Below are 24,720 nucleotides of genomic sequence, written 5' to 3'. Positions count from 1 at the left end.
GGTTGATCATTACAATAAAAAAGGAGTTACCATTCCCTTGGCAGTATGAGTGCAATGTGTGATGTCAAAACTTGGAGGCTACTCTTACCCTAAAATCCTATTTCTTTTATTTATTTATTTATTTTTTTTTTTTTGTTTTATACACAATTGTATTCTGTTAGCTAGACAAAAACAGTACAGTAACTATTGTCAATGAAGGACAGGGCTAAGACTGTAAAGTGGACATGAGGGATATTTTAGTGGTCCTTTGCCATAAAGACAAAACATCTAAACATTTTGACTTGCAGTGCTTGCACAATGCTAAAGGGACGAAGCAGTTTTGGGGCGCTGACTGTTTTTAAATGAGAAGGAAATTTAGTTTTAACACATGAGTGAACTGTTTTGGGAAAGGAATGAGCTTTTGCAAGTGAGCTTTAGTGTTGTGCTAAACTGTAAGTGTTTTGCTAAATGATTTTAGAATTTTGAGAATGTAATTCCTGTTTCAAGAAATAAGTCAAACCATTGGAGAAAAACTGTTGTAACAAGACAGACCATCCAAGTTTTTTTTTTTGTTTTTTGTTTTTATTTAGATTTGGAGCAGACGGAAGGACGGACGGACGGACAGACAGACAGACAGACAGACAGACAGACAGACAGACAGACAGACAGACAGAAAGACAGACAGACAGACAGACAGACAGACAGACAGACAGACAGACAGATAGATAGATAGATAGATAGATAGATAGATAGATAGATAGATAGATAGATAGATAGATAGATAGATAGATAGATAGATAGATAGATAGATTGATAGATTGATAGATTGATAGCTTAAAAGTGCTAAAAAATATTAAGAGTGTTTACTATTTTATTTTAATTTTATTAATTTTTTTCTCTTTTATTTTGCTGTAATTTTTAATATCATGCCGCAGCAAAGATATTATATTTCAAAATCTGCAATACGTTACCAAACAGATGACAGAGTTTTGGGTGGTCGGACTTATGTGTTTAAGAATAGCGATAACGTGAAGGATGTTTACTCCCTCATGACACAAACCAGGAGATTTGCAGCTCGCTCCCAACAAAGACAAAGTGAGCCAATTTAAGCATCTCAGCATAAAATAAACAAGCATCTGTGCTCCTTGAGAAAGAACATGTCGTAAGATATCAATCTTCTTCAGTTTCTGTTCTTCCACACTTGACTCATTAATACTGTAAGACGCCATTTAAACTGAGTAGTCGAATGTACAGTTTCTAAATGATGCAAACTTTCTGAACTACATCAAAACATTACTGTGGTTCTGCTTTATTATTATACCACTGTAAAAATTGGGGTTGATTTCAATGGTTAAAAAACAGTTAAAAATCTGTAACCTGGTTTACTGTTAAAGAATTTGACTCAACCTAAAACAGTAAGGCAACTTGCTGCATAGCTTTTTTGAATTGGATTAAAAGTTGAGTCAACTCAAAATGGCTGTGCAGCAAGTTGCCTTACAATTTTTTTAAATTTAAGTTGAGTCAACCTTTTATTTTTTACAGTAAGTTTCCTTCATATAAATCGTAAATTACTGTGGTTATCAGTTTTCAGTTTTACATACTGTAATGTTTATTGCATTACTTTAATTTGATGTGTTTTACCATGATGGTGTTTAGTAGTTGTGTGGATGACAATGAGCATCTTCTATTACTTTGTGTTGAGCATTAGTTCATGATATGATTTTCTCATCAAGACATGCTTATGGTTATGTTTTTTTTTCTCTGTGTAACAAAAATTCAATATGTAGATGTTAAGTACTTCAACCAGCCTGATCTCATGAGGAAATGTAACTATTTTATTGTCAGAAAAGTGGCCAATTTGTACAATTTCATACAATTTCGTTCATAAACCCCATACCTTACCCTGTTCCTCATTGTTGGATGAGCAAATTGTACTTATATGTACAAATAAATACAAATTAGCCACTAAATCAACAATTTCCATGAGAATGCATTGGTATAACTTTAAGTTAATGGAATTAATGGAATATAATTACGGTTTCTATATAACATATTTTTAACTGTAAAATTCTGGCAACCACTGATGAATTTTTTACCATAAATGTTACAATTTTTGTCACATAGAATTTTATAAAAGATCAATTGAAAGCATTTTTATTATCCTCCAATAAATAGACATCTGTTACAGTGATGCAATGATAAAGTGCACATTTCAAACAATCATTTGGACATCAAATGTCTCTTTCGTAGCAGGTATTGTGGAAGAAAGAAATAATAATCAGGCACATTGTGGATGGTTTTTTAATGAGATCCATATTCAATTTAATATGTTCTTTGATACTAAAATGGTTAATTTCTGTCTATGTATTCAGCCAAACATAAGTTTCCCCAACACATATGTAAACGGTAAACAGAATTATTAGATATTTAAGGCATTCAACTAAATATTCATTCCTTTTCTGATCTTTTTTAACTTTCTTGATTAATACAGTAAATAATAGTTTTGAAGATTTCAGCAAAGAGGTTTGTGGAGCTGCACAATTGCATGCAAGAAATGTCTTACTTTTTTACCTCTTCTATGCATAACTGACAACATTAAAAACTTAAAATAATTCAATAAAAATTAACTAATGGAACTTTTGCTGTCAGCTTTCATTTTTAATTTTCTAGACTTCAAATTGAGCTTGAATTATGATCTAGTCATATTTTACAGTAAAGCTTTTCTGTATGTATCTGCTTTTGTTCTTTTTTTAGCTGCTAAACTGCATTAATGTGTCCAGACATTTTAGTTACACTTCAAAAGTATGAATGTACATCCATAGATGTCAAAAATCAAGTCAAATGGCATTTATTTAAAAATATTAGGAAAAGCACAAGCATATTTGACATAAATTAGTAACATAAGTTTGTAAATACATTAATATCTTAAAACTAGAGTTGCACTGAAGTAAAAATTCTGAATTTGAACACTGAAACTGAAAATCCTGGATCCGCTTGGCTGTAAATAAAAACCCAAACCAAAACTGCTTGTAGTATAAATGTATTATTTTAAAAAATGAAAAGACTTTTTAAATTAAACTCAACACATTATATTGATTTAAAAAAAACACAAGCTAAAAAATATCCAGATTGTTTTTGGCAGAAAGTTTTTATTGCAATTTTTATTGCCATGACAGCACAGTAGTGCTATTCCAAGCAGCAGGAACAAGTACACTACATCTAAATGTCTTGTCATTGGCATATTTTCAGGCATTTTTCACTTTTAACCAAAATGAAAATGCCTTTTTCGGCAGCCTAATATTCAGTGCATCTCTACTTAAAAATATATAAATATAGTCAATATCTGCAAAATATACCTGGCTTTAAAAAATTGGTCTAAAATTATGTGTTAAAAATGCCATGTGGTTTGATATTAATTATCTATTGCATTCAGACATTTATGTGTACTATTGTTTGTGTTATTTAAATTTGGAATGCACAATCAATACCATCGAAAGGCCAGAGATCTAAAAGATTTTTTTCTATGTTTTGGAAGTCTCTGATGTTCACCAAGGGCACATTTATTTGATTAAAAATACAGTAAATTGGTAATGTTGTGAAATATTCAATTTAGAGTTCTGTTTTAACATATTTTATAATGGAATTTATTCTGTGATGGCAAAGCTGAACTGTGATCTAATGTGCCAAAATAAACAACCTGTCATAGAGCCATAAAACATTTTTAAAGATCATTTTATGGACGGAAATGCCAAAGGAGCATTATTTTTATGCTTCTAAATGCCTGAACTCTCACTGTTTTGATCCATGTAATGCATCCTTGATGAGTAAAAATATGACTTTCTTCATAATGTGGATTATCTATTCACAGATCATTCTCATATTCCTTCATGTCAAATCATGGGGAAGCCATCCAAAACATTCTTCACAACTCAAATAAACGCTTGTGTGTTGAATACCAGTCAATATATTGTAGTCCCAGGTTTGGGTTATTTCTGCAGTTACTTAAATAAATGTTCCTAAGCCTCATTGTCTCTGGTATCTGATGTCAAAAAGTCATTGATACTGGGTCTGATATTCCCCATTTTCATAATGATTTGATTCGTGATCGTCTTCAGCCTGCATGGTCACCCCTCTCTTTTTCTTCCAGCCTTGTTTGCGGCCTGATGAGTTGTCTGTGGTTCCATAGGTCTTCTGTCTGGTTGCCAATCCGCTGTCGCTGCTGGGTTCAGTTTCATCTGCAAGCTCATCTTCACCAATGATGCCGCACTTCTCATCACTCGTGTTCTCTGGATCAGCCCAGTCCTGCTTCTCTCCAGACGCAAAGATAGCGTAGAAAATGACTCCAGTGTAATGCACCATGGAGGCGATCACGAAGACATGCTGCCACTCCAGGCGAGTCTGTTAAAGACAGAAATGTCACGAGGATATCAGTGAACAAAAATGGTACAAAATTTGAGAACAGAAGTCACTGATTAAAAAAACGCCTTATTCTGACATTTTCTCTTTTATCTAAAGTTAAACAGTTGAATTTGACAATTTTTTAATCCATTCAGACAATCTCTGGGTCTGGCACAAGCACTTTTAGCTTAGCTTAGCTTAGATCATCGATTTAGATTCAACTGTAATATTAAGCTTTTTCTTCATTTTGACATTCCAATAATTCCTGGCGCTACGCAAATGTCATTGGCTAGCATTTGCATTGGTATTTGCATAAAGCAATCTGACTGGATGAGGCCTCTAATGCTTGAGATGTTAAATGTTTTCAACTTTTGCAGTTATTAACGGAGGCAACGCAACTCAATGAACTCACAATTCAGCTTGACAGCACTTAACATCACTCCATTCAAAATCAATGGAAAGCAGTAACATCGACGACCCATGTGAACAGGGCACAAAGGGTTAATTTAGAGTTAATTTGGGCATTACAAAAATGTACTTTTTAAAAAACATTTGCATCCATATGACAACATTGTAAAAAATGATTGCTGTTTTGACTGATCCTGTAAACATTGTACACTACCTGACAGAAGTCTTGTTGTCTATCTAAGTTTTAGAAACAACATATATATATATATATATATATATATATATATATATATATATATATATATATATGTAAATAAAATAATAGCAAGACTTCTAGTTGATCATTTGGTATCAGAAGTGGCTTATACAGTATGAAAGGCAACTGTCTCCAGATTATGCTTATTTTATCAAAATAAAATATGATTATGCCTTGATTTTTAATTGTTTTATAAGGACAGTAAAGTCTGACTTTGCTTAGACAAAAGTCTTGTAGATATAGAATATAAAGTCATGGTTCAGTGGAAAAAGAATTAATATGGTGTATGACTTCCATGAGCTTGTAAGACTGCATCCATACATCTCTGCAATGACTCGAATAACTGATTAATAAAGTCATCTGGAATGGCAAAGAAAGAGTTCTTGCAGGACTTCCAGTGTTCATCAAGATTGTTTGAATTTAACTTTAATGCCTCCTCCTTCATCTTATCCCAGACATGCTCAATAATGTTGATGTCTGGTGACTGGGCTGGCCAATTGTGGAGCACCTTGACCTGCTTTGCTTTCAGGAACTTTGATGTGGAGGCTGAAGTAATAGAAGGAGCACTATCCCGCTGAAGAATTTGCCCTCTGCTGTGGTTTGTAATGTAATGGGCAGCACAAATGTCTTGATACCTCAGGCTGTTGATGTTGCCACCCACTCTGCAGATCTTTTGCACGCCCCCATACTGAATGTAACCCCAAACCATGATTTTTCCTTCACTAAACTTGACTGATTTGGGGGAATCTTGGGTTCATGCAGGTTCTGATAGGTCTCTGCAGTATTTGTGGTGATTGGGATGCAGTTCAAGAGATGATTCATCTGAAAAATTTACCTTCTGCCACTTTTCCAAATGATTAACTAGAAGTCAAGGTATTGTTTGTTGTTCTTACAACTAGGATCGATGACAAGACTTTTAGGTAGTGTATTATGTTTACTAGGCAAGATGGCTATATATGTTGGTATATACACATACAACATATTATTCTACCAAAAATAACACTTTTTTTCTGTCTGTTCACAGTATTATCTGAATTATGTAGAGATAAATAAAAAAATTCCCTCTGTAAATATATTTGACTTTAATGTCAAAAAACTATGTTTATTCTGACATTTACCAATGTCCATATGTTTTTGGAAGAAGTGTAGAAATGTATACAAATTAAAGCATACAGCATATATCAAACCAATTTTTTCACAATTCTTTATGTAATATATCAGCTAGAAAAGTATGGCACTAACAATTACTGACCTGCAGTGTCTTTCCCTAAAAACCTATTTTAAACCCATACCGTAGAGTCACTGAGGATATTAATAAGGATGCTAATACATTTCATGTCATTTGTTTAAATAAACAAATACCCTTACCTATAGAAGTAAAATGACTAGAAGGAAGCTATTTGCAGGTGTTAGTATGGTAGCTAGTGTAGTTTTCTATCTGATAAAGTGATATACCTTATGTTTGGTCAGTGCACCAACGATGAGGGGGCAAACCATGCCAGAGAGGGTGCCCACTCCATTAGAGATGCCCATAAGAATACTAGCATAGCGAGGAGCTATATCCAGATGGTTTACGTTGAATCCTGTGTTGAAAAACAGATGTATTTTTTACAATTTTTTCAAAATATCTTATATTGCACATTGTAGCTTATTATGGATTTGATACTAAGGAATTGCATGTATTTTATACAGTTTTATATATGTGCATTATTAAAGCTGGCCATGAAGTATGAATGCAAATACTTTTCATTTTATCCTATTTTCAAGAAAAGGTTTGAATCAATCACAGCGAAACAGCATAAAGGATAATGTGACTGACTCCTGTCTCCTGTGTCACCTGATATGGCAAATCCACTGAAGCCCACTGCCAGGATGAGGAAAGAGATGGCCACTGCGCGAGTGTGTGAAAAGCCCACTACCAACAGCAACGTGGCCTCCATTCCAAAACCTGGGGACAATGGTAGGATCAGGCATCTCATACATGTGTTTAAAATGTTTAAACAAGTATAAAATACCTCTCTTTTTCAACCCTTTTCACTGCCCTGCAAGCTTTACATGTTTTTAATCATTCTGTGTGAATGGCCTCTTAAAGTCGGTGAGCACAGAAGCATTTTTCACTCCAATTCAGTTTCATTTTTTTCTGTAAATGTGCCAGATAGACAACCATGGCTTGCTGATTTTATTTATTTTATTTTTTGGTGTTGCATGAATTTTCAAAACACCAGTTTTAAGTGTAACCTTTAAAAAAAAAAGTATTTATGAACTATCTGTGTCCATTGTATAAATGTGTGTTTTATGGTGCATTTACAAAAGAAAATGTTTTCTACCTTAAGAAACTGAACCGGTCTTACTGCAAATTAACAAAAACAAAAAGAAATAGTTGTTGTAGTTAAAACACGGTAAACATAAATTTAGCATTGGTTTTGCTACACCAACTATAGTTTAACTGTTTTATTTTTCTCAAAACTGTGGTTATATAAAAGTTAATCAGTGCGTCAAAAGATTACATGGTTGCTACACACTTTTACTACAATGTAACCATGGTTAATTTTTTGATACAGGAAAAAAGTTAGGCCTTTTGACAACATTGTCAAAATCTGCAATCGTTGAATGTTTGCATGGATCAAGTAGTTGGTAATGATGCTATTTGATAAGCAGAATACATTTGTACACATCTTGTGGTAAGCAAATGTTGTTTTGTTTTTCAGGTACTCACAGATGCACATATTATACAATGCAAATACCAGATTTACTGATTTCACAGATTTTTATACTCTCTAAAACTTGCTTGGATGTTTCAATCCAAATTTGGGTAAAATATTGGCACATCACCAGCTAGTTTATTTTATTTTATTTTTAAATGTCTTCAAAATTCAGTCTAATTTAAGGTAAAATTGTTTCTCACATTGTTTAGAAGTGAGAAATACATTTTCAGCATTTATGTTTTCAGGCACCTAAAATGTTTTAGTTGTGTAAATTAATGACCAAAACAAAACTTGTTTAGCATTTTTAGTTGTGCAAATGCCCCTTAATTATTTTTTCTATCCTAATTTAATATACATCAGCACTTGCATCGGATGATGGCTAAATTCTCAACCGATGGCATGAGTTTGAGGTTGGGCTGCCTGGAGAACTCTGCCTACCTCCACAGTTCATGATTTTCCTCACAGTTGTAGTAGAGAGGATTTTCCGACTCCTCAGGAAGTCAGCCAGCTGGCCTCCTATTGGCACAATGATGGTCATCACCATGTGCGGCACCGCTGACAAAATGCCCACCTAAAACAGCAGAACATCATTCAGACTTACCCTAGAGTGAAGTGTACTGCATTTAAGAGCAAGTTTAAATCACAGAGGACTGTGAATTATAAATCACAGAACAATCCACCTTGCTAATGGGGAACCCGAAGACCTCTTCAAAGTAAGCCGGTTGACTAATGAGCAGGAGGTAAAAGGTCCAGCTTCGGCAGAAGTTTGCTACAATGATGGCATAGACGGGCATAGAAGTGAAGAATTCACGCCAGGGAGTTTTAAATTTCTGGAGAGAAAAAAATATAAGCGATTATATACACGAGTTAACCTCCTTCTTTATTGACCTTATTCTTCACCTGTGAGCGGGAGCAGCCATCAGAACCTGTCTTCCTGTCTAATTCATTTACATTGATTTTTAGAGGTTAAAACCAGCTTGTTATTTTACTTGATGTTGCAAACTGACATTTTTTTATTATATTATTCTAAATTTTATGTAAAGTCATAAACACATTTGTTTGTAGAGCAACTAGTTTAACCGTTTTCTGCTTTATATTATTCCCAGTCATTTCTCCCAACTTAATTTGGCATTCTAAAAATACCTTTAAGGTATTTTTAAAAAATTCCCCATCATTTGAGAGGGGTCTGGCTGCAGACTCGGTGCAGAGCAATCTGAGCTGCATCAAATGCTTTTTAATGCGCTCACCCAACCCCACCCCTAACCCCACCCGTCACAGTGACATCATTCACTCCATTGAGTGCATTGTGTCTGACATTGCATCGCTGAGTGATGCAGTCTCTGCTTGCATTATAAAGGCTGCATCCAGATACTATTGCATCATTTACCACTGACATCCACAGTAAGAAAAACAAATACTCTGGTGGTCAATGTTACAGCTTTCTTCAAAATATAATTTTTTGAGTCCAACAGTAGAAATAAACTCAAGTTTTGGAAGAAGTGTAGGATGAGTAAATGATGAAAGATTATTCTGTTTTTGTTCATCTATCCCTTTAGCATGCTTAAATACTGAATATAGGCTTATACGTTAATATACGTACACCAACACGAGCCACTTTATTAGGTACACTTGCGCAACAATTCATTAATACAAATATGTTATCAATCACACTGCAGAACACTAAACTTATGCTACACAATGAAAGATTAGAAAAGGGCTGCCAGTTTAAATTTCTGCTGCAACATTGGAATTGGCATAAACAACAAGAAAGCATGAATGCAATCTGCTTTTAATCAATGTTTGAGAGTGCTGCTGCTGTAATTGTGTAGGGGAGATTTTCTTGGCACACTATGGGCCACTTTGTACCAGCTAAAAATTGTTTAAGTACCACATTCAATCTCACTATAATATCTATGACTTTAAGCAGCATAAAGCATCTAATCATGAAACTCAAATCATCTCAATCTGGTTTCTGGAAAATGTCAGTGAGTTTGCTATACTCAAATGAGCACAAGAGATTCAAATCATTAATGTGAAATGAAAAAAATTTGTTCTGAAAGAAATAAGGGTTCAACCTGGTACCAGCAAGTTGTATCTAACTACAGTTGTGTGTGTGTGTGTGTGTGTGTGTGTGTGTGTGTGCGTGCGTGCGTGCGTGTGTGTGTATACAACATGTACCTCTGTTGAACTCATTAAATTGGCTCCTTCCCCAATAGAGGTTTCTATGTAGTTTCGTTCCTCCTCACTGATGGTGGGATGTACTGCTGGGCTGTTATAAGCAAGCAGGATCCAGAAAATATACCATATAATGCCAAACACACCTGGATGTTAAAACAGAATCACAGATGACTAATAATTATTACAAGTGTCACTTTTTAACAATGTTCACTACATGAACATTCAACATGATCTCACATTTTACATAGTGATATTTTTATATGATAAGCACACAATTTTAAGGGACAAAAGGTACGCATTAAGGTGTATAAATATAACATCATCGAGGCATAAGACTGACAAAAATGTTTGAATGAAATTGTACAAATGTAAACAAACTAGATACTTATTCACCAAAACAGTTACTTGTTAAGCACTAGCTGCCATGAGATTGTATAGGTCTATGATTTTGTCCAAACTGTATTCTCCAAACAGACTCATTGTCCTCCTTTATTTATGATGTTCATTCATTCATTCATTTTCTTGTTGGCTTAGTCCCTTTATTTATCCGGGGTCGCCACAGCGGAATGAACCGCCAACTTATCCAGCAAGTTTTTACGCAGCGGATGCCCTTCCAGCCGCAACCCATCTCTGGGAAACATCCACACACTACGGACAATTTAGCCTACCCAATTTACTTGTACCGCATGTCTTTGGACTGTGGGGGAAACCGGAGAACCCGGAGGAAACCAACGCGAAGGCAGGGAGAACATGCAAACTCCACATAGAAACGCCAACTGAGCCGAGGTTCGAACCAGCGAGCTGGCGACCTTCTTGCTGTGAGGCAACAGCACTACCTACTGCGCCACTGCCTCGCTCTATTTATGATGTTATTGCATAATATTCATTAATTCATTTTTTCCCTTTCAGTTTAGTCCCTTTATTTATCAGCTGTCGCCACAGGAAATTGAACTGCAAACTTATCCAGCATATGTTTACACAGCTTATTCCCTTACAGCTGCAACCCAGTACTAGGAAACATTGCATAATATTTATTTCATTCAATTCAGTTCCATTTTAGCTGTTCAGGTGAGTTTAATTCATTTCAAAGGGAGTAACTGGCAAACATAGGAATGTAAATTATTCCCATTTCTTCTGGCTGTTTATTATGAGTTAATAAATGTTTAGTAAACTAAAAAATAAAAATGTAATTATTTGGAATGAACAGATATATGACTCACTGACAGAAAAAAATTGAAGCTAATCACTTAGTTTCTCTCCTTTTTAAAATGATAATTAGTAGAAATATGCATTCATTCATTTTCCTTCAGCTTAGTCCCTTTATTCATCAGGGGTCGCCACATCGGAATGAACCGCCAACTTATCCAGCATATGTTTTACACAGCGGATTCCCTTCCAGCTGCAACCCAGTACTGGGAATCACCCATACACTCTCACACGCGCACACATTAACTACGACCAATATAGTTTACTCAATTTGCCTATAGTGCATGTCTTTGGACTGTGGAGGAAACCCACGCGAACACAGAGAGAGAACATGCAATTTCCACACAGAAATGCCAACTGGTCCACCCGGGGCTCAAACCAGCGACCTTCTTGCTATGAGGCGACAGTGATAACCACTGAGCCACCATGTCACCCTGGTAGTAATATAAATAATGTTTGTTTATTTTTTAACCAAAAGATCAACTCACCATATATATAGAAGACAGAGGGCCAGCCCACATACTGCACTAATATTCCAGCCAGTGGCATGGCTATCACAGCTCCTGCATAAGATCCTGTCAACCAGAACACACAAACACACACACGCAGGTATAATTAAGAAAGTTAAATTAGGAAGGAGCACATTAATCAACCTGTACTATTCTCCTTGCGTGACAGTTCAATAATTTGAAGCCATTACGGGGGTTGCCTCATAACTGGCAGTGCCAAACTCACATAATTAGTTTAGTTCAGCTTTCAGCGAGAAGAATTTTTAATTGTAACCTCTACATTTAGTTTAAAATTCTGACATTTTAGGAGATTTGTGCACCCAATGATGAGTTTTTTTCTAGTTATTTACTCAAAGTTGTCAAACTATTTAAAGCAACAAGTGCCAGACGACATGTGCAGTGTAAACCTTCCTATTTGGTGTAAAATTCTGGATTGAGCTTTTGAACATAGAAGAGGGTGCTGTTTCATTTATGTCAACAGAATGAAGCCTCTTTCACAGAGAGAACCTGTAGCTGTGTTGAGACCATCTTCGTTTAGTGGTCATGTTTAGAGCGTTTTGAAGCACAGGTTGTCATGGCACATGGAGAGAGCTGTTTTTATGCATTTGAAGGGCAATGCGCATTTGAATATAGATTCTAAGTCTTTGGTGAAAGTGATCAATGTGTATGATTTCTGAGAATGAATTTGTATATTGTAGATTTATTATCTTTTTATCTACATTTTGTTAAAAAATAAAGATCTGTTCACTTTCATTCAAAAACAATGGAAGTGTAAAATTCATTAGATGCATATCTCAGCAGAAATAAAACACAGTTCTGGTACTTTTTAACCTGACACTATCTGGTCAATTAGAAAATATAAGACTTATTTGAACTTCTTTGAGCTTTTCACAGATAAAGAATACATTACTCTTAGAGCTAAGGGGTAAGATATATCTACCTGACAGATGTTTTTGTTGTAAAACAACCAACAGATATTCTGTGAGGAGAGCTGCAGGATTTCCTCCATTTTAAATTGAAAATATTGAATGAATCATTTAGGCTGAGTGATTCTAAACCACACGTGATTCATAACTGATCTTTTTTATCCAAATAAATGCTCAAATGGTTAAACAAGAAAAAACTTTTTTTAACACTTTTATTGACAGCCCTTTTTTTGCAAGTTGCATTGTCAAGGCAAAAGAATCTGACAAAATGATTTTCAAATTGTTTATTTTATGAAATTAGATTTTTTTTAAGATTCATTGATATATAATTGCTATTTGGATTCATATCTATAACTGCTAAAAAAGTACAATTATATATATATATATATATATATATATATATATATATATATATATATATATATATATATATATATTTTTTTTTTTTTTTTTTTTTTTTTTTTAATGACATTTAAGCTCGGTATGTGAATGACTCTTTGAATTGTTTACTCAAACGACTCATTCAAATACTGATTCATTCTCGAACAAAAAACGCCAGTTGGTCGGCGAAGTAACGTTAGCCAGCTTTTAATTAGCCTATGAATAGGCTAATAATCATTAGCTTCTGCATCGTTTAAAAGTATTTTCGTTGATATTTACAGCAACATTTATAAAGTGTTTTCTCCGAATTGCTTTCATATAAATAGACTTTTTACTATTAAAATACGCTGTGACAAACTTACCACAGAACGAGGTAGTAGCCAGACGACTTCTTTCAAGCGGAGGAGCCCATTTACTCCACATCCCATGGCAGGCTGGATATGTGACACCCTGTTAACATAATGCACTGTTAGTATTAATACTCAATGTATTTCAATCAAAATGACCTATTCATTTAATACTGAAAGAAAATGTTTGTCTATATAATCCCTTCATAAGAATCATGACTTAAATTTCTGTCTTTTGCCACTCAAAAGCGACTGAGAATATAAAGCATGGCTATTTTTATTGTTATTTCTGGGAGCTTGAAATAGTGTGAAATTACAATAAACCTTTTTGTTCTGCTTTTGTGTTACAGAAAAGAAAGAAATAGACGAAAGGGTGTGTGAAATTATATGAGGGTGAGTAAATGATTCATTTACAAACAAATAGTAAACAATTTATAATTAAATGTATATATAATAACATTTTTCAATTAGTTAAAAAAAAGAAGATGCAACATTTGAGGATGAGATCACTGATGGACCCAAGTGGTGCTCACCTCCACAAGTCCTTGTAAGATTCGCACAAACATCACACAACCATAGTGAACCCTGGCAGCTGATGGAATAAACATGTTTAGCACTGACGTCAAGAAAATGGCTGCTCCAAACACCCTGAGATACAGAGACATTTGATCATGTTACTTTAATTATGAATATAAAACATTTAAGGCATCATAACTAATTTAAAATTAAGAAAGTAATTTCAGTAATAAACAGTCAGGCTCACTCCATAATAATGTTTTCTGAATAATTTAAAAACCATTACGCTAGTCCTGGAATTCTGAGAGACATTAAATATTTCTTATAATGAATAAGTGTTTCTCCTTGACATGATGTAAAAGTGATGAGTTAGTGACCCCTAGAGCAATTTCTGCAACATGAAAAGGACTAAAATGAAGATTCAAATAAATTTGATGATACTGAACTTTGATAATTGAAGACAATATTAAAGTGCATCATCATATTACACTGAATTGTTTGAAGTATAAATGCAACCATAATTTTTTATTATTGTTGAAGTTATAATGCATTATTTCTACCTAAAGTCTGTAGATTTTTTTTCTGCATAGCACTAAGCCACTCACTCATTCACTATCTTTCAGCTTAGTCCCTTATTTATCAGGGGTTGCCACAGCGGAATGAACCACCAATTACTCTGACATGTGTTTTATGAGGCAGATCCTCTTCCAGCTGCACAGAATTAACCAATTTATGTCTTTTTTACTTTAAATATTTGTAAAATCTCTTCGTTTTCTGTAAAAAAAAAAAACTAAACACTTTGCTTAAGAAATCTCATCACTGAATGGACCTGATGTTTGTGATTTTAGAGGTTCTGCATGCTTTCACACCACTACATCACAGCATCACATGCAAGAGAGTCATTTTAGTTCATTCAGTAGTCCTTTATCTCCATTTAATCCATCCATCTGCCTCTTTTTTTTTCCAAAACAGTGTGTAAGTGACACTTGTAATATTCCAGTGGCTGGTGTTTCAGCGAGAGATCTACTGCTGGATCTTTCATTATTAACTCTGTCAACCACGTGTCCTCTTTTCCTGTGAGGCTTTTATTACAAGACTGCTATCGCCCCTCTAATCAACACACGGTACAAATTTAACCCTCGCAGCCCTGGCCACTGCACTCGTGTGGATGTTAAAACACCTTTGAATGTAATATGAGAGTTATGTTATGGAACAAGAGTCTTGGCTTCAGTGCCTGTGCGCCGGTACAAAACTCACCTGTTAGCCGCTAGTTTATTAGAGATGAAACCTCCAGGGATTTGAGTGACGATGTAGCCCCAGAAAAAAGAGCCATGTATTAATCCCACTGTCTCTGGATCCCAATTAAACTGAGCTGGCTAAACAATGCAAACATTAGAAGAGAATACGTTAGCTTGTAATTCAATTAAAAAGAAGAATAGAAAAAATACACTTTGTGCATAATATACATGAGTCATTACTGAGTATACATATTGATGGCCTTGTGAATATGTGTGTGCATGAATCATGTCTTCCTCTCAGTATCTCTTATAACAGGAAATTACAGGAAATTGTGGCTGCTAACTACCAAAAAAAGCCATTGATAAGAATTCAGGCTTGGAAAAAAAGAAGATAATCATCATTTGAACTTGATTGCTGTTAGAGTCAAATGAATTGTCTGTCTAGACCAAGGGTTTTCAAACTTTTCTAAACCAAGGACTCCAACATTTGACTGCTGTATAAATGCTTTTACAAGCTTAGGGCTTTTTTTTAGCATTCAAATGCTTCAAAATTATACTGAAACAAAAACATTTATTTTTATTATCGAAGTTAAACATTTTTTTATTTTCAATCAAATTTTATTTTTATATTTCAATTTTATTTGTATTTTCTGCATTTCTTAAAGAATAGAAATTTTAAGAGAACTGCATGTATCTGAAATAGAGATTAAATGTATTTACAGTGAGCTTAATCAATTTTATAAATATAAAAGCATTCATTCATTTTCTTGTCGGCTTAGTCCCTTTATTAATCTGGGGTCACCACAGCAGAATGAACCGCCAACTTGTCCAGCACGTTTTTCAAAGCGGATGCCCTTCCAGCAGCAATTCCCAAAATACCCAACCTGTACCGCATGTCTTTGGACTGTGGGGGAAACCGGAGCACCTGGAGGAAACCCATGCGAACGCAGGAAGAACATGCAAACTCCACACAGAAACGTCAACTGAGCCGAGGCTCGAACCAGCGACCCAGCAACCTTCTTGCTGTGAGGCGACAGCACAACCTACTGCACCACTGCTTTGCCAATATAAAAGCAATAAAAGTAATATTCTAGCTGATGTCACAAGGGACCAACTTGTTACAAAATTATGTTTATTATAAATAAATGAATTAAATTGTAAAGATAAAATTACACAATTGCATTTTATTGACGCATTGAGTAGCACGTTCGCCTCACAGCAAGAAGGTCGCTGGTTCGAGCCTCGGCAGGGTCAGTTGGCGTTTCTGTGTAGAGTTTGCGTGTTCTCCCCGTGCTTGCGTGGGTTTCCTCCGGGTGCTCTGGTTTCCTCCACAAGTCCAAAGACATGTGGTACAGGTGAATTGGGTAGGCTAAATTGTCCATAGTGTATGTGTGTGAATGAGTGTGTATGGGTTTCCAAGTGATGGGTTGCAGCTGGAAGGGCATCCGCTGCGTAAAAATATGCTGGATAAGTTGGCGGTTCATTCCGCTGTGGCTACCCCAGATTAATAAAGGGACTAAGCTGAAAAGAAAATGAATGAATGAATGCATTGTATTGTCATGTACATATACTCATTTAAAGTGTATTTGTTTGTGAAAAATACTGTGCATGTTTAATTTTTTGCAGAAATTTTCTTTTAAAAGTCATCCAGATGAAATTTACAATATATATGAATGATACAAACACATTCGCTAGACTAAAATTATTATAAAAGTCAAAAGTATAAAGTAAAAATATATATTTTATTAATATTGTCTAAAAAAAACTGTTTACTCATTCCTATTACTGATATTGTTATTTATTGATATCTGCTCATTCATTCATTCATTCATTTTCGGCTTAGTTCCTTATTTATCAGGGGTTCCCACAGCGGAATGAACCACCAACTATTCAGGCATATCTATTATGCGGTTAATGCCCTTCCAGCCGAAACCTAGTACTGGGAAACAACCATATACTCTCGCATTCACACACACACTCATACACCACTGCCAATATAGGATATCAAATCCTCCTATAGCGCATGTCTTTGGACTTTAGGGGAAACTGAGTACCCGGAGGAATCTCACACGAACACAGAAAGAACATGCAAACTCCACAGAGAAATGCCAACTGGCCCAGCCTGGACTCGAACCAGCAAACCTTTTGCTGTGAGGTGACAGTCCTAACTAGGGTTGTAACAATATACCGGTATGACGGTTTACCACGATTTGAACGTGCACGATTATCATACCATGAACAATTTCATATCAACGGTTTTAACCTTTAACGGTTTTCTGTCTCCTTAAAGACCGAGACAGCCGCCCGCGGCTAAAAATAAGTTTAATAAGTCTTAAATGTTTAATAACTTTTGATCCGCTGATCCGATTCATACAATTCAAAGATTGGCATAAAGAAGAGAATCTCAGCTTTCCAGTGCTGTATCACATAACATTCGCGGACTTTCAGAGGCTCCGGAATCAGTGCGGTTACGTCATCAACATTTGACAACGCTGATTTGACAAAGAAACGCTCGTCACTGTGTCTCCGGACAAATCAGACATGATACATTGATGCATTGTCCCTCCTCCATGCCCAGATTGGTTTAAACTCGCTATATCACAACCAATAAGCATAGGTTTCGCTTTTGTTTGTGGACCAAGCTTTTTGAACAACACGGAATGAGAGATAGGCATACATTTCTGCGCGGCTAAATAAAACGCAAAAAAAAAAGTTTTGCATGAAATAATTCTCATACTAAGTACTTTTGCATGCACAGCAGCACAGAAACATGACAAAACAGTGACACAGCAAAGACGAACTGCTGCTCTTGCTTTTTTTCAAAAGACACAAATGAAGATGCAGCTGTTTGTCTGCATTGCAGACAACCATATCCAAATCCATATCGATAGACAACCATATCCATGCTGGCACATAAAACCTAAGGATGTTCCATATTGAATCTAGTTTCGTTATGTAACTATTTATAGTATAGTAAATATTTATATCTATTTTTTACTGAGGATTTGCACCATGTTTATTTGGACTTTATTTGGACTTTGACACATTATTTATTATTTTCTTATTTTTATTTGTTCATTGTAAGTGGTGTTGTTTATAGTAACTAAAAATATATTATTTGGAAAAAGTCAAATTTGCTTCACTGTTCTATTATTTTGTAACATTTGTAACATACCGTATACCGTGAAACCGTCAAACCGTGGTATTGTTTTAGACGATTATCATACCGTGAAAAATTCATACCGTTACAACCCTAGTCCTAACCACTGAGCCATCGTGTCCAACTGATATCTGCTCGTTTAGTGTTATTGACATTCATTTCATTTTTCTTCTTAATCTTTTTGGTCACCAGTTAAAAATCCCTTTGGTCTTAAATTAACATGAGAGAGGAACGGAAATCTCATTTTAATATTTTTTTCGGTTTATTTATTTCTGGTTTCACCTGCATGACGGCCGTCCCGTTGATGTAGACTGTGTTGTTGTTAACCATCTCCACAATGGCTACACCAAGGTTACAGCGAATGCCAAACGAGATGCAAAAGCCCAGTCCACTGAGCATGGCGATGATGTACCGTTTGGGAAGGCCAAAGCACCCACAGTCCAATAGGGGTGGGCTTCGTTTAGGGGCTGCCACCGGCCGACCATCTTCTGTCAACTCAATGTTGTCCTCTTCGGTCACATTTGAGCCATCGATCTTCCTACCGTTGCATAAGAAATAGTTTAGAAAGGACAGATCCACCTTTTTCCTATGCCTTAATAATAATGATCAGTGAAGTGGGAGTAAGGTGATATTATTCTCCTTACAGTTCAGCTTTGAATATTTAATAACATATATTAGAATTAACAAACAACTTTTAGTAGACCATGAATAACCCCAAAAACTCTTGACAATTCTACAGAAATTTTACAAACTGTATTGAGGGAAATGCATTACAAGTTATACAAGTTACGTAATAATATTACTTTTTTTAAGTAATGAGTAAAGTGACTTTCCTTTAAAAAAATCCTTTGTAATTTGTAAATTCCAAATTTTTAAATATTTTTAAAAATTGTATAATCATATTAATTAAAAAAAAAAAAAATATATATATATATATATATATATATATATATATATATATATATATATATATATTCTTTTTTTTTTTTTTACAATGAACTTCTTACAATAAAAACAATCTCATTTAGAACACAATGGAATTAAATGTCTTTTGCTTTGTCCTCTATCTGTCAGATAACGGAATTTACATTTTAATATTAAAAAAAATTATTTATTCATAACATTAAACAAACAAACAAAAGTTGACAAGAATTGACGATCTCTGTTAAATTAATTTTGCCCAACCTTTCCCATCATTCTCTCAGGCCAAATGAAAGATTACCATTGCCAACTTTGGCCCGCTTTTATTAATTTGTATATACAGCATACAGTTAAATTCAGGATTATTAGCCCCCTTGAATTATTAGCCCGCCTGTTTATTTTTCCCACAGTTTCTGTTTAACGGAGAGAAGATTTTCCCAACACATTTCTAAATATAATAGTTGTAATAACTCATTTCTATTAACTGTTTTATTTCATCTTTGCCATGATGATAGTAAATGGTATTTGTCAGATTTTTTAAGACACTTCTATACAGCTAAAATGACATTTAAAGGTTTAACTAGGTTTATTAGGTTAACTAGGCAGGTTGTGGTTGTTAGGCTAGTCATTGTATAATGATGGTTTGTTCTGTAGACTATCAAAAAACAAATGAGCTTAAAGGGGCTAATAATATTGACCTTAAAATGGTATTTAAAAAAATTAAAAACTGCTTTTATTCTAGCTGCAATAAAACAAATAAAACTTTCTCCAGAAGAAAAATTATTATTAGACACACTGAAAATTTCCTTTCTCTGTTAAACTTAATTTGGGAAATATAAAAAAAAAATTAAAATTCAAGAAGGTAGCATTATTCTAAATAAATCCTAAAAAAAAAATTTTTTTTTAAAGGTAAGTAAAGGCCCTAACCTGATTTCACCCAGCAGGACATGTTCCTGGATCAACTATGTTCCAATCAGCCAAAACCGAATTAAAGTATACATTTACAATTTATGTTAAGTTTAAGCTCAGGGTTAGGTTTACGCACTTCTGCATGATTGCTATCTAACTATTATTTCCCTCTGATTTTGGAAATAATTTACAGTTAGGTTGGGTTTGAGGGTAGGGAATAGGCATGGATTACATTTTTGAACAATAGTGATGTTTTAGGATCAACATGTCAATCGGGAATCGCATCATACTTGGCAAAATCATGGCGTGCGAATGAAGGTGTAGCTTATACAGAGAATCATTAATTGCTGAGCTGCAATTACTGCAAGCTCTGAAAGAGATCAAGTTTCAGGGTAAGGACAGTAATGCAAAAGTAATTGATAACGCATTATACTCAAATATAACGCAAAATAACTTAAGTAATGCACCTATAGTTCATTTTTGGGCAGCAACTCAATATGTTCGACAATCTTATTATTCAAAACGATATATTAAAGTTAATTTGAATAGATGCAAACCGAAAGTGCAGCCCAAAATTCGAAACACAGTAGTCACGTGCTGAAAAGGTGAACAGTAAATAAGCTAAAGAAGTTTTTACTGATGTAGATTGAGCTCAGTGTTGTCTGAAAGTGATTATGAGTGATGTACTGATGGACAGAGTGAATTCTCCTCTCGGTGGAGAAGGCCAGCAGGGGTTGCCAGAGTTTGCCGTCGAAAAGGTCAGGCTGCATTCGGTTCTCCTTCCCTTTCGCCACACGCACCTGTTCCATTACTGAACCTTCATCATTTCTCTCATCCTCCACCTCACATGAATTACTTTCATCTGTCCATTTTGAAACGCACACCTGAGTTCTTGCACACACAGAGAAAGCAGCTCACTAAAAGCTGAATACTGCGGGATTGAGGATCAAGAGGAATCAGAGCCGTCCATGATCTTTGTGAAGCATTGTTAATGGACATAAGCTATACTTTAAGACAAAGTCCTGCTCTGAAATTAAATTTTTTTTAACTGCAAATAATGCATGCACATTTAAATCAGAAACTGTCTTTTAAGTTTTGGTGTCAATGAATTCCATACTTTTTTTTTTTTTTTTTTTTTAGATTCATCTGAACTTTAGAATTGTCATAAGATTTAATACCATTATAAAACTAATGTCAAATAAAACCTATAACAAGATGTGGCCGGACATTGTAACCTGCAATTGAATATCACCACTAACATCATAAAGACATGTTGTACACTGTGTGGACACAAGGATTATAATAGAACACATAATAAAGATCCAGTCAAGAATAGCAAATAAACAAAAAAAGCTCGTTCTGCAAACAGCCACTATACTTATAACATAATTGATGATATTTAATATGTAACGTATTTAATAGCATGTGTTGCTTTTTTGGAAATGGCCTTGCTTATGAGCTGCAAATATACTTTTCTAGCAATTAAAATGTACAATAACAGTTCTGTACCATTTGAACACACTTTGAAAGCAAGAAAAATCAAAGCAGGAATTATGATAAATGTTGCATAGCGTGAACATTTTTCAATGTGCACCATAGACTAAATAAAAAATGCTTATATATATTCCATTTGATATATTGTGCGTTATTTAACATGCGTATTTCCCACTGTTTAAAGAGGTTTCCTGACAATATAACACAGACACAGGAAATTGTTTACATAATCTCACATATTAGGCTGTTTAATACGAAATACTTGATACATACAGCTGAAGTCAGAATTATTAGCCCGCCTGAATTATTTATCCCCCCTGTTTAATTTTTTCTCCAATTTCTGTTTAACAGAGAGAAGATTTTCTCAACACATTTCTAAATATAAAAGTTTTAATAACTCATTTCCAATAACTGATTTATTTTATCTCTGCCATGAAGACAGTACAAAATATTTGACTAGATATTTTTAAGACACTTCAATACAGCTTAAAATGACATTTAAAGGCTTAACTAGGTTAATTATGTTAATAGGCACTTAGGCAAGTTATTGTAAAACAATGGTTTGTTCTATAGACTATGGAAAAAATATAGCTTTAAGGGGCTAATTATTCTGACTTTAAAATTGTGTTTAAAGAATTAAAAACTGCTTTTATTCTAGCCAAAATAAAACAAATAAGACTTTCTCCAGAAGAAAAAATATTATCAGACATACTGTGAAAATTTTCTTGCTCTGTAAAACATCAAATTCAAGGGCAGGCTAATAAATCAACTGTATATACTAGGTGGAGTCCTCAAGTTTTTAATCTCTTCAGAGGCACTGGATATTAAATATGAATGAATACACCTAGAAAGCAATAGAACATTTTAGAATTTTGAAGGTTCAGAGTATATAGGGTTTTGCATGATAACGGTGTTATTGCTAGATTTTCTAAGAAGCAAACAAATTTCAGCAGCTATTTTTTCAGAAAGGCTGATAAAAAAATCTAAAATATAAATTTAGTTTATTATTTTATAGTGATATAATTGAGGCTTTAAAAGATCATTTAAATGATTTTGTTGACGCATTTTAGCTGAAAAAATATTTAAAAAATGAACCATATAAAATATTTTTCAATAAATTATTATGCAATAACATTTTTGACATTTTTATTCCTTTGTTTGAAAAACAAATTAAGAGTTCAGATGCAAAAACCTCTTTCTCTTAAAATGAGCAATTTTTTCTCAGCCTCCTGTGTGTATGTTACAGTAATTCACTTTAAAGGCGATGAAATAACTTATTTGTCACTATAAAAATACAATTTCTGAGCCTAGACACAAGAGTCTAAGAAAAATGGTAATATTAGAAGAAAATCTCAAATGACATTGAGGTTTTTACATCTAAACTCTAATTAGTGAAGGTAAAATGCTGATGTTATTAACACTACTAAATAGTTTTTTTTATTATTAATTAATTAAATTAATTATTATTATACATATATACATAACTCTTTTAAAACATCAAGTAACTAATAATTTCATCAAATATGTTCTATTTTCTTCTTTACTTGATTCTATATTTCTTTCAGAACCAAAACCACGTACCGCAAGCAATCATCTTCTCATATAGCCTCAAATCAGCTTCACACTTACTTCTGCAGGTTCCCCAGAGAGTCGCCCACATTATTCTTCAGCTCCTCCTTCCCCGGGTTGAGCTTTTCCTTCAGACCCGCAAACCCCCCCAGTGGCATCTCTCCTTCCCTTTCACGTCTGTCCCTCAAACACTCTCAGAAAAACAGAGCCAGGCGTCCACTAAACGCCGGTGCGCATCCTCTCCTGCACTGGACTGAGCGGATCGAGGAGGAGGAGAGAAATTCAGACACCGACACACACAAACAAGAGGAGGGACTTTGCTTTCCAAGATCCTTCATTCGGTTTTATCCGCAGAACATCCAGAAACGAACCACAAATTGGGAATCCGAGTTCATTGAATTAGAATCTCAAAAAGTTAGACATCAATAATGGAAAGTCCGTCGTTCTCCTTGTTGGACAATGACTGAAGAACACCTGACTTTTCCCTCCCTTATTGCAAAGCAGGCCAAAAAGAGTGACTCTAGCAGAGCTCATTTAATATTGATGGGCAAGTCAAGGATCGCAGGCGAGGGGTTGTTTGATATGAGCAGGTGTAATGAAACACCTCGTCCTCTATAGTCCCCGTCTAACCCGTATCCCAAAAAAACTGTTCCAGGGGTTCACAGGTCAAACGTATCAACGTCAACAACCAAACACTGTGAGGGATCGATGGGCTGTAGCTGATGTTGAAAAGCTGCATTTGTATTGTAATTCTGTTGCTGGAGAACTTCACCTTTTTCTCCACGAAAGCCTCTTTTGTGCAATAATCATCAAAAATGCAGCATGCTTTAAAAATTCAGATATTGAGGTGTAAAAAATTCATTATAGTCTGTGTGGTGTTGCGCTAGACTCTCAGGCTGTGTTTCACTGATGCTTGTTCTTCGGTTCTTCAGTTTACATTGAGGAAAATCTGGCACATAATGGGCTGCCAAAGCCTGAAGTCAGGATTGACTGTGAGAATTGAAGATTTACTGTGTTCTCATACAAAAAACAGGTATTTGAAAATGACTATGAAGAGGTTTTGATTACACTGTGCTGGTTTGCAGGAATAAACACCAGGGGTTAATTGATTTCAACACCAAATAGAATTGTTCTTAAGCAAGGGATCACCACCCTAAAATCCAAAAGGCTATTTATACTGGAAAAAAATTATTTAAAAAATTAATTAAAATATTCTTTTAAAAGAAAAAGTCTAGTTTCTGTTAAGTTATATTAATATATTTTAACTTTACTGTCAAACTGTATTTTCTATTTTATTTACATTTTTAGTTTATGGAATGCAAGGAATTAAATTAATTGATATTTATTAAATTGTTTATTTAATCATTTTGCATTTATTTGTTTCTTATTTTTGTATTATTTATTTTATAATTATCATCATTCTACAATTAAAGTAGTGTTTCTTTAAGTTAATATAGCTGCCTTAATTAAATGATTATTTATTATTGAATTATTATATATAAATATATATATTTCTGTGTGTATATAGTTATATATATATATATATATATATATATATATATATATATGTGTGTGTGTGTGTGTGTGTGTGTGTGTGTGTGTGTGTGTGTGTGTGTGTTT

At 34.4% G+C, this 24,720-nt stretch overlaps 1 protein-coding gene and 1 long non-coding RNA gene across 2 annotated transcripts; one reads left to right on the top strand and one right to left on the bottom strand.

The window, feature by feature from the left end:
• Positions 1–4,032: 4,032 nt before the first annotated feature.
• Positions 4,033–23,258, bottom strand: slc17a8 (solute carrier family 17 member 8). The gene is made up of 12 exons (NM_001082835.1): positions 23,161–23,258; positions 18,490–18,745; positions 15,067–15,185; positions 13,827–13,941; positions 13,309–13,396; positions 11,619–11,705; positions 9,925–10,067; positions 8,427–8,576; positions 8,185–8,317; positions 6,879–6,989; positions 6,497–6,624; positions 4,033–4,377 (listed from the first exon to the last, which is right to left on the bottom strand). The coding sequence occupies exons 1-12, from the start codon at positions 23,256–23,258 to the stop codon at positions 4,033–4,035; spliced, it is 1,773 nt and encodes a 590-aa protein (NP_001076304.1).
• On the top strand, positions 13,095–24,584 carry LOC141378736 (uncharacterized). The gene is made up of 3 exons (XR_012393999.1): positions 13,095–13,414; positions 13,644–13,686; positions 23,169–24,584. It is a non-coding gene; the product is annotated as an uncharacterized lncRNA (long non-coding RNA).
• Positions 24,585–24,720: the final 136 nt, after the last annotated feature.

This window comes from Danio rerio, chromosome 18, assembly GCF_049306965.1.
Source record: "Danio rerio strain Tuebingen ecotype United States chromosome 18, GRCz12tu, whole genome shotgun sequence".
In the NCBI taxonomy this organism is placed as follows: Eukaryota; Metazoa; Chordata; class Actinopteri; order Cypriniformes; family Danionidae; genus Danio; species Danio rerio.
This window is presented reverse-complemented; position numbering and strand designations above follow the sequence as displayed.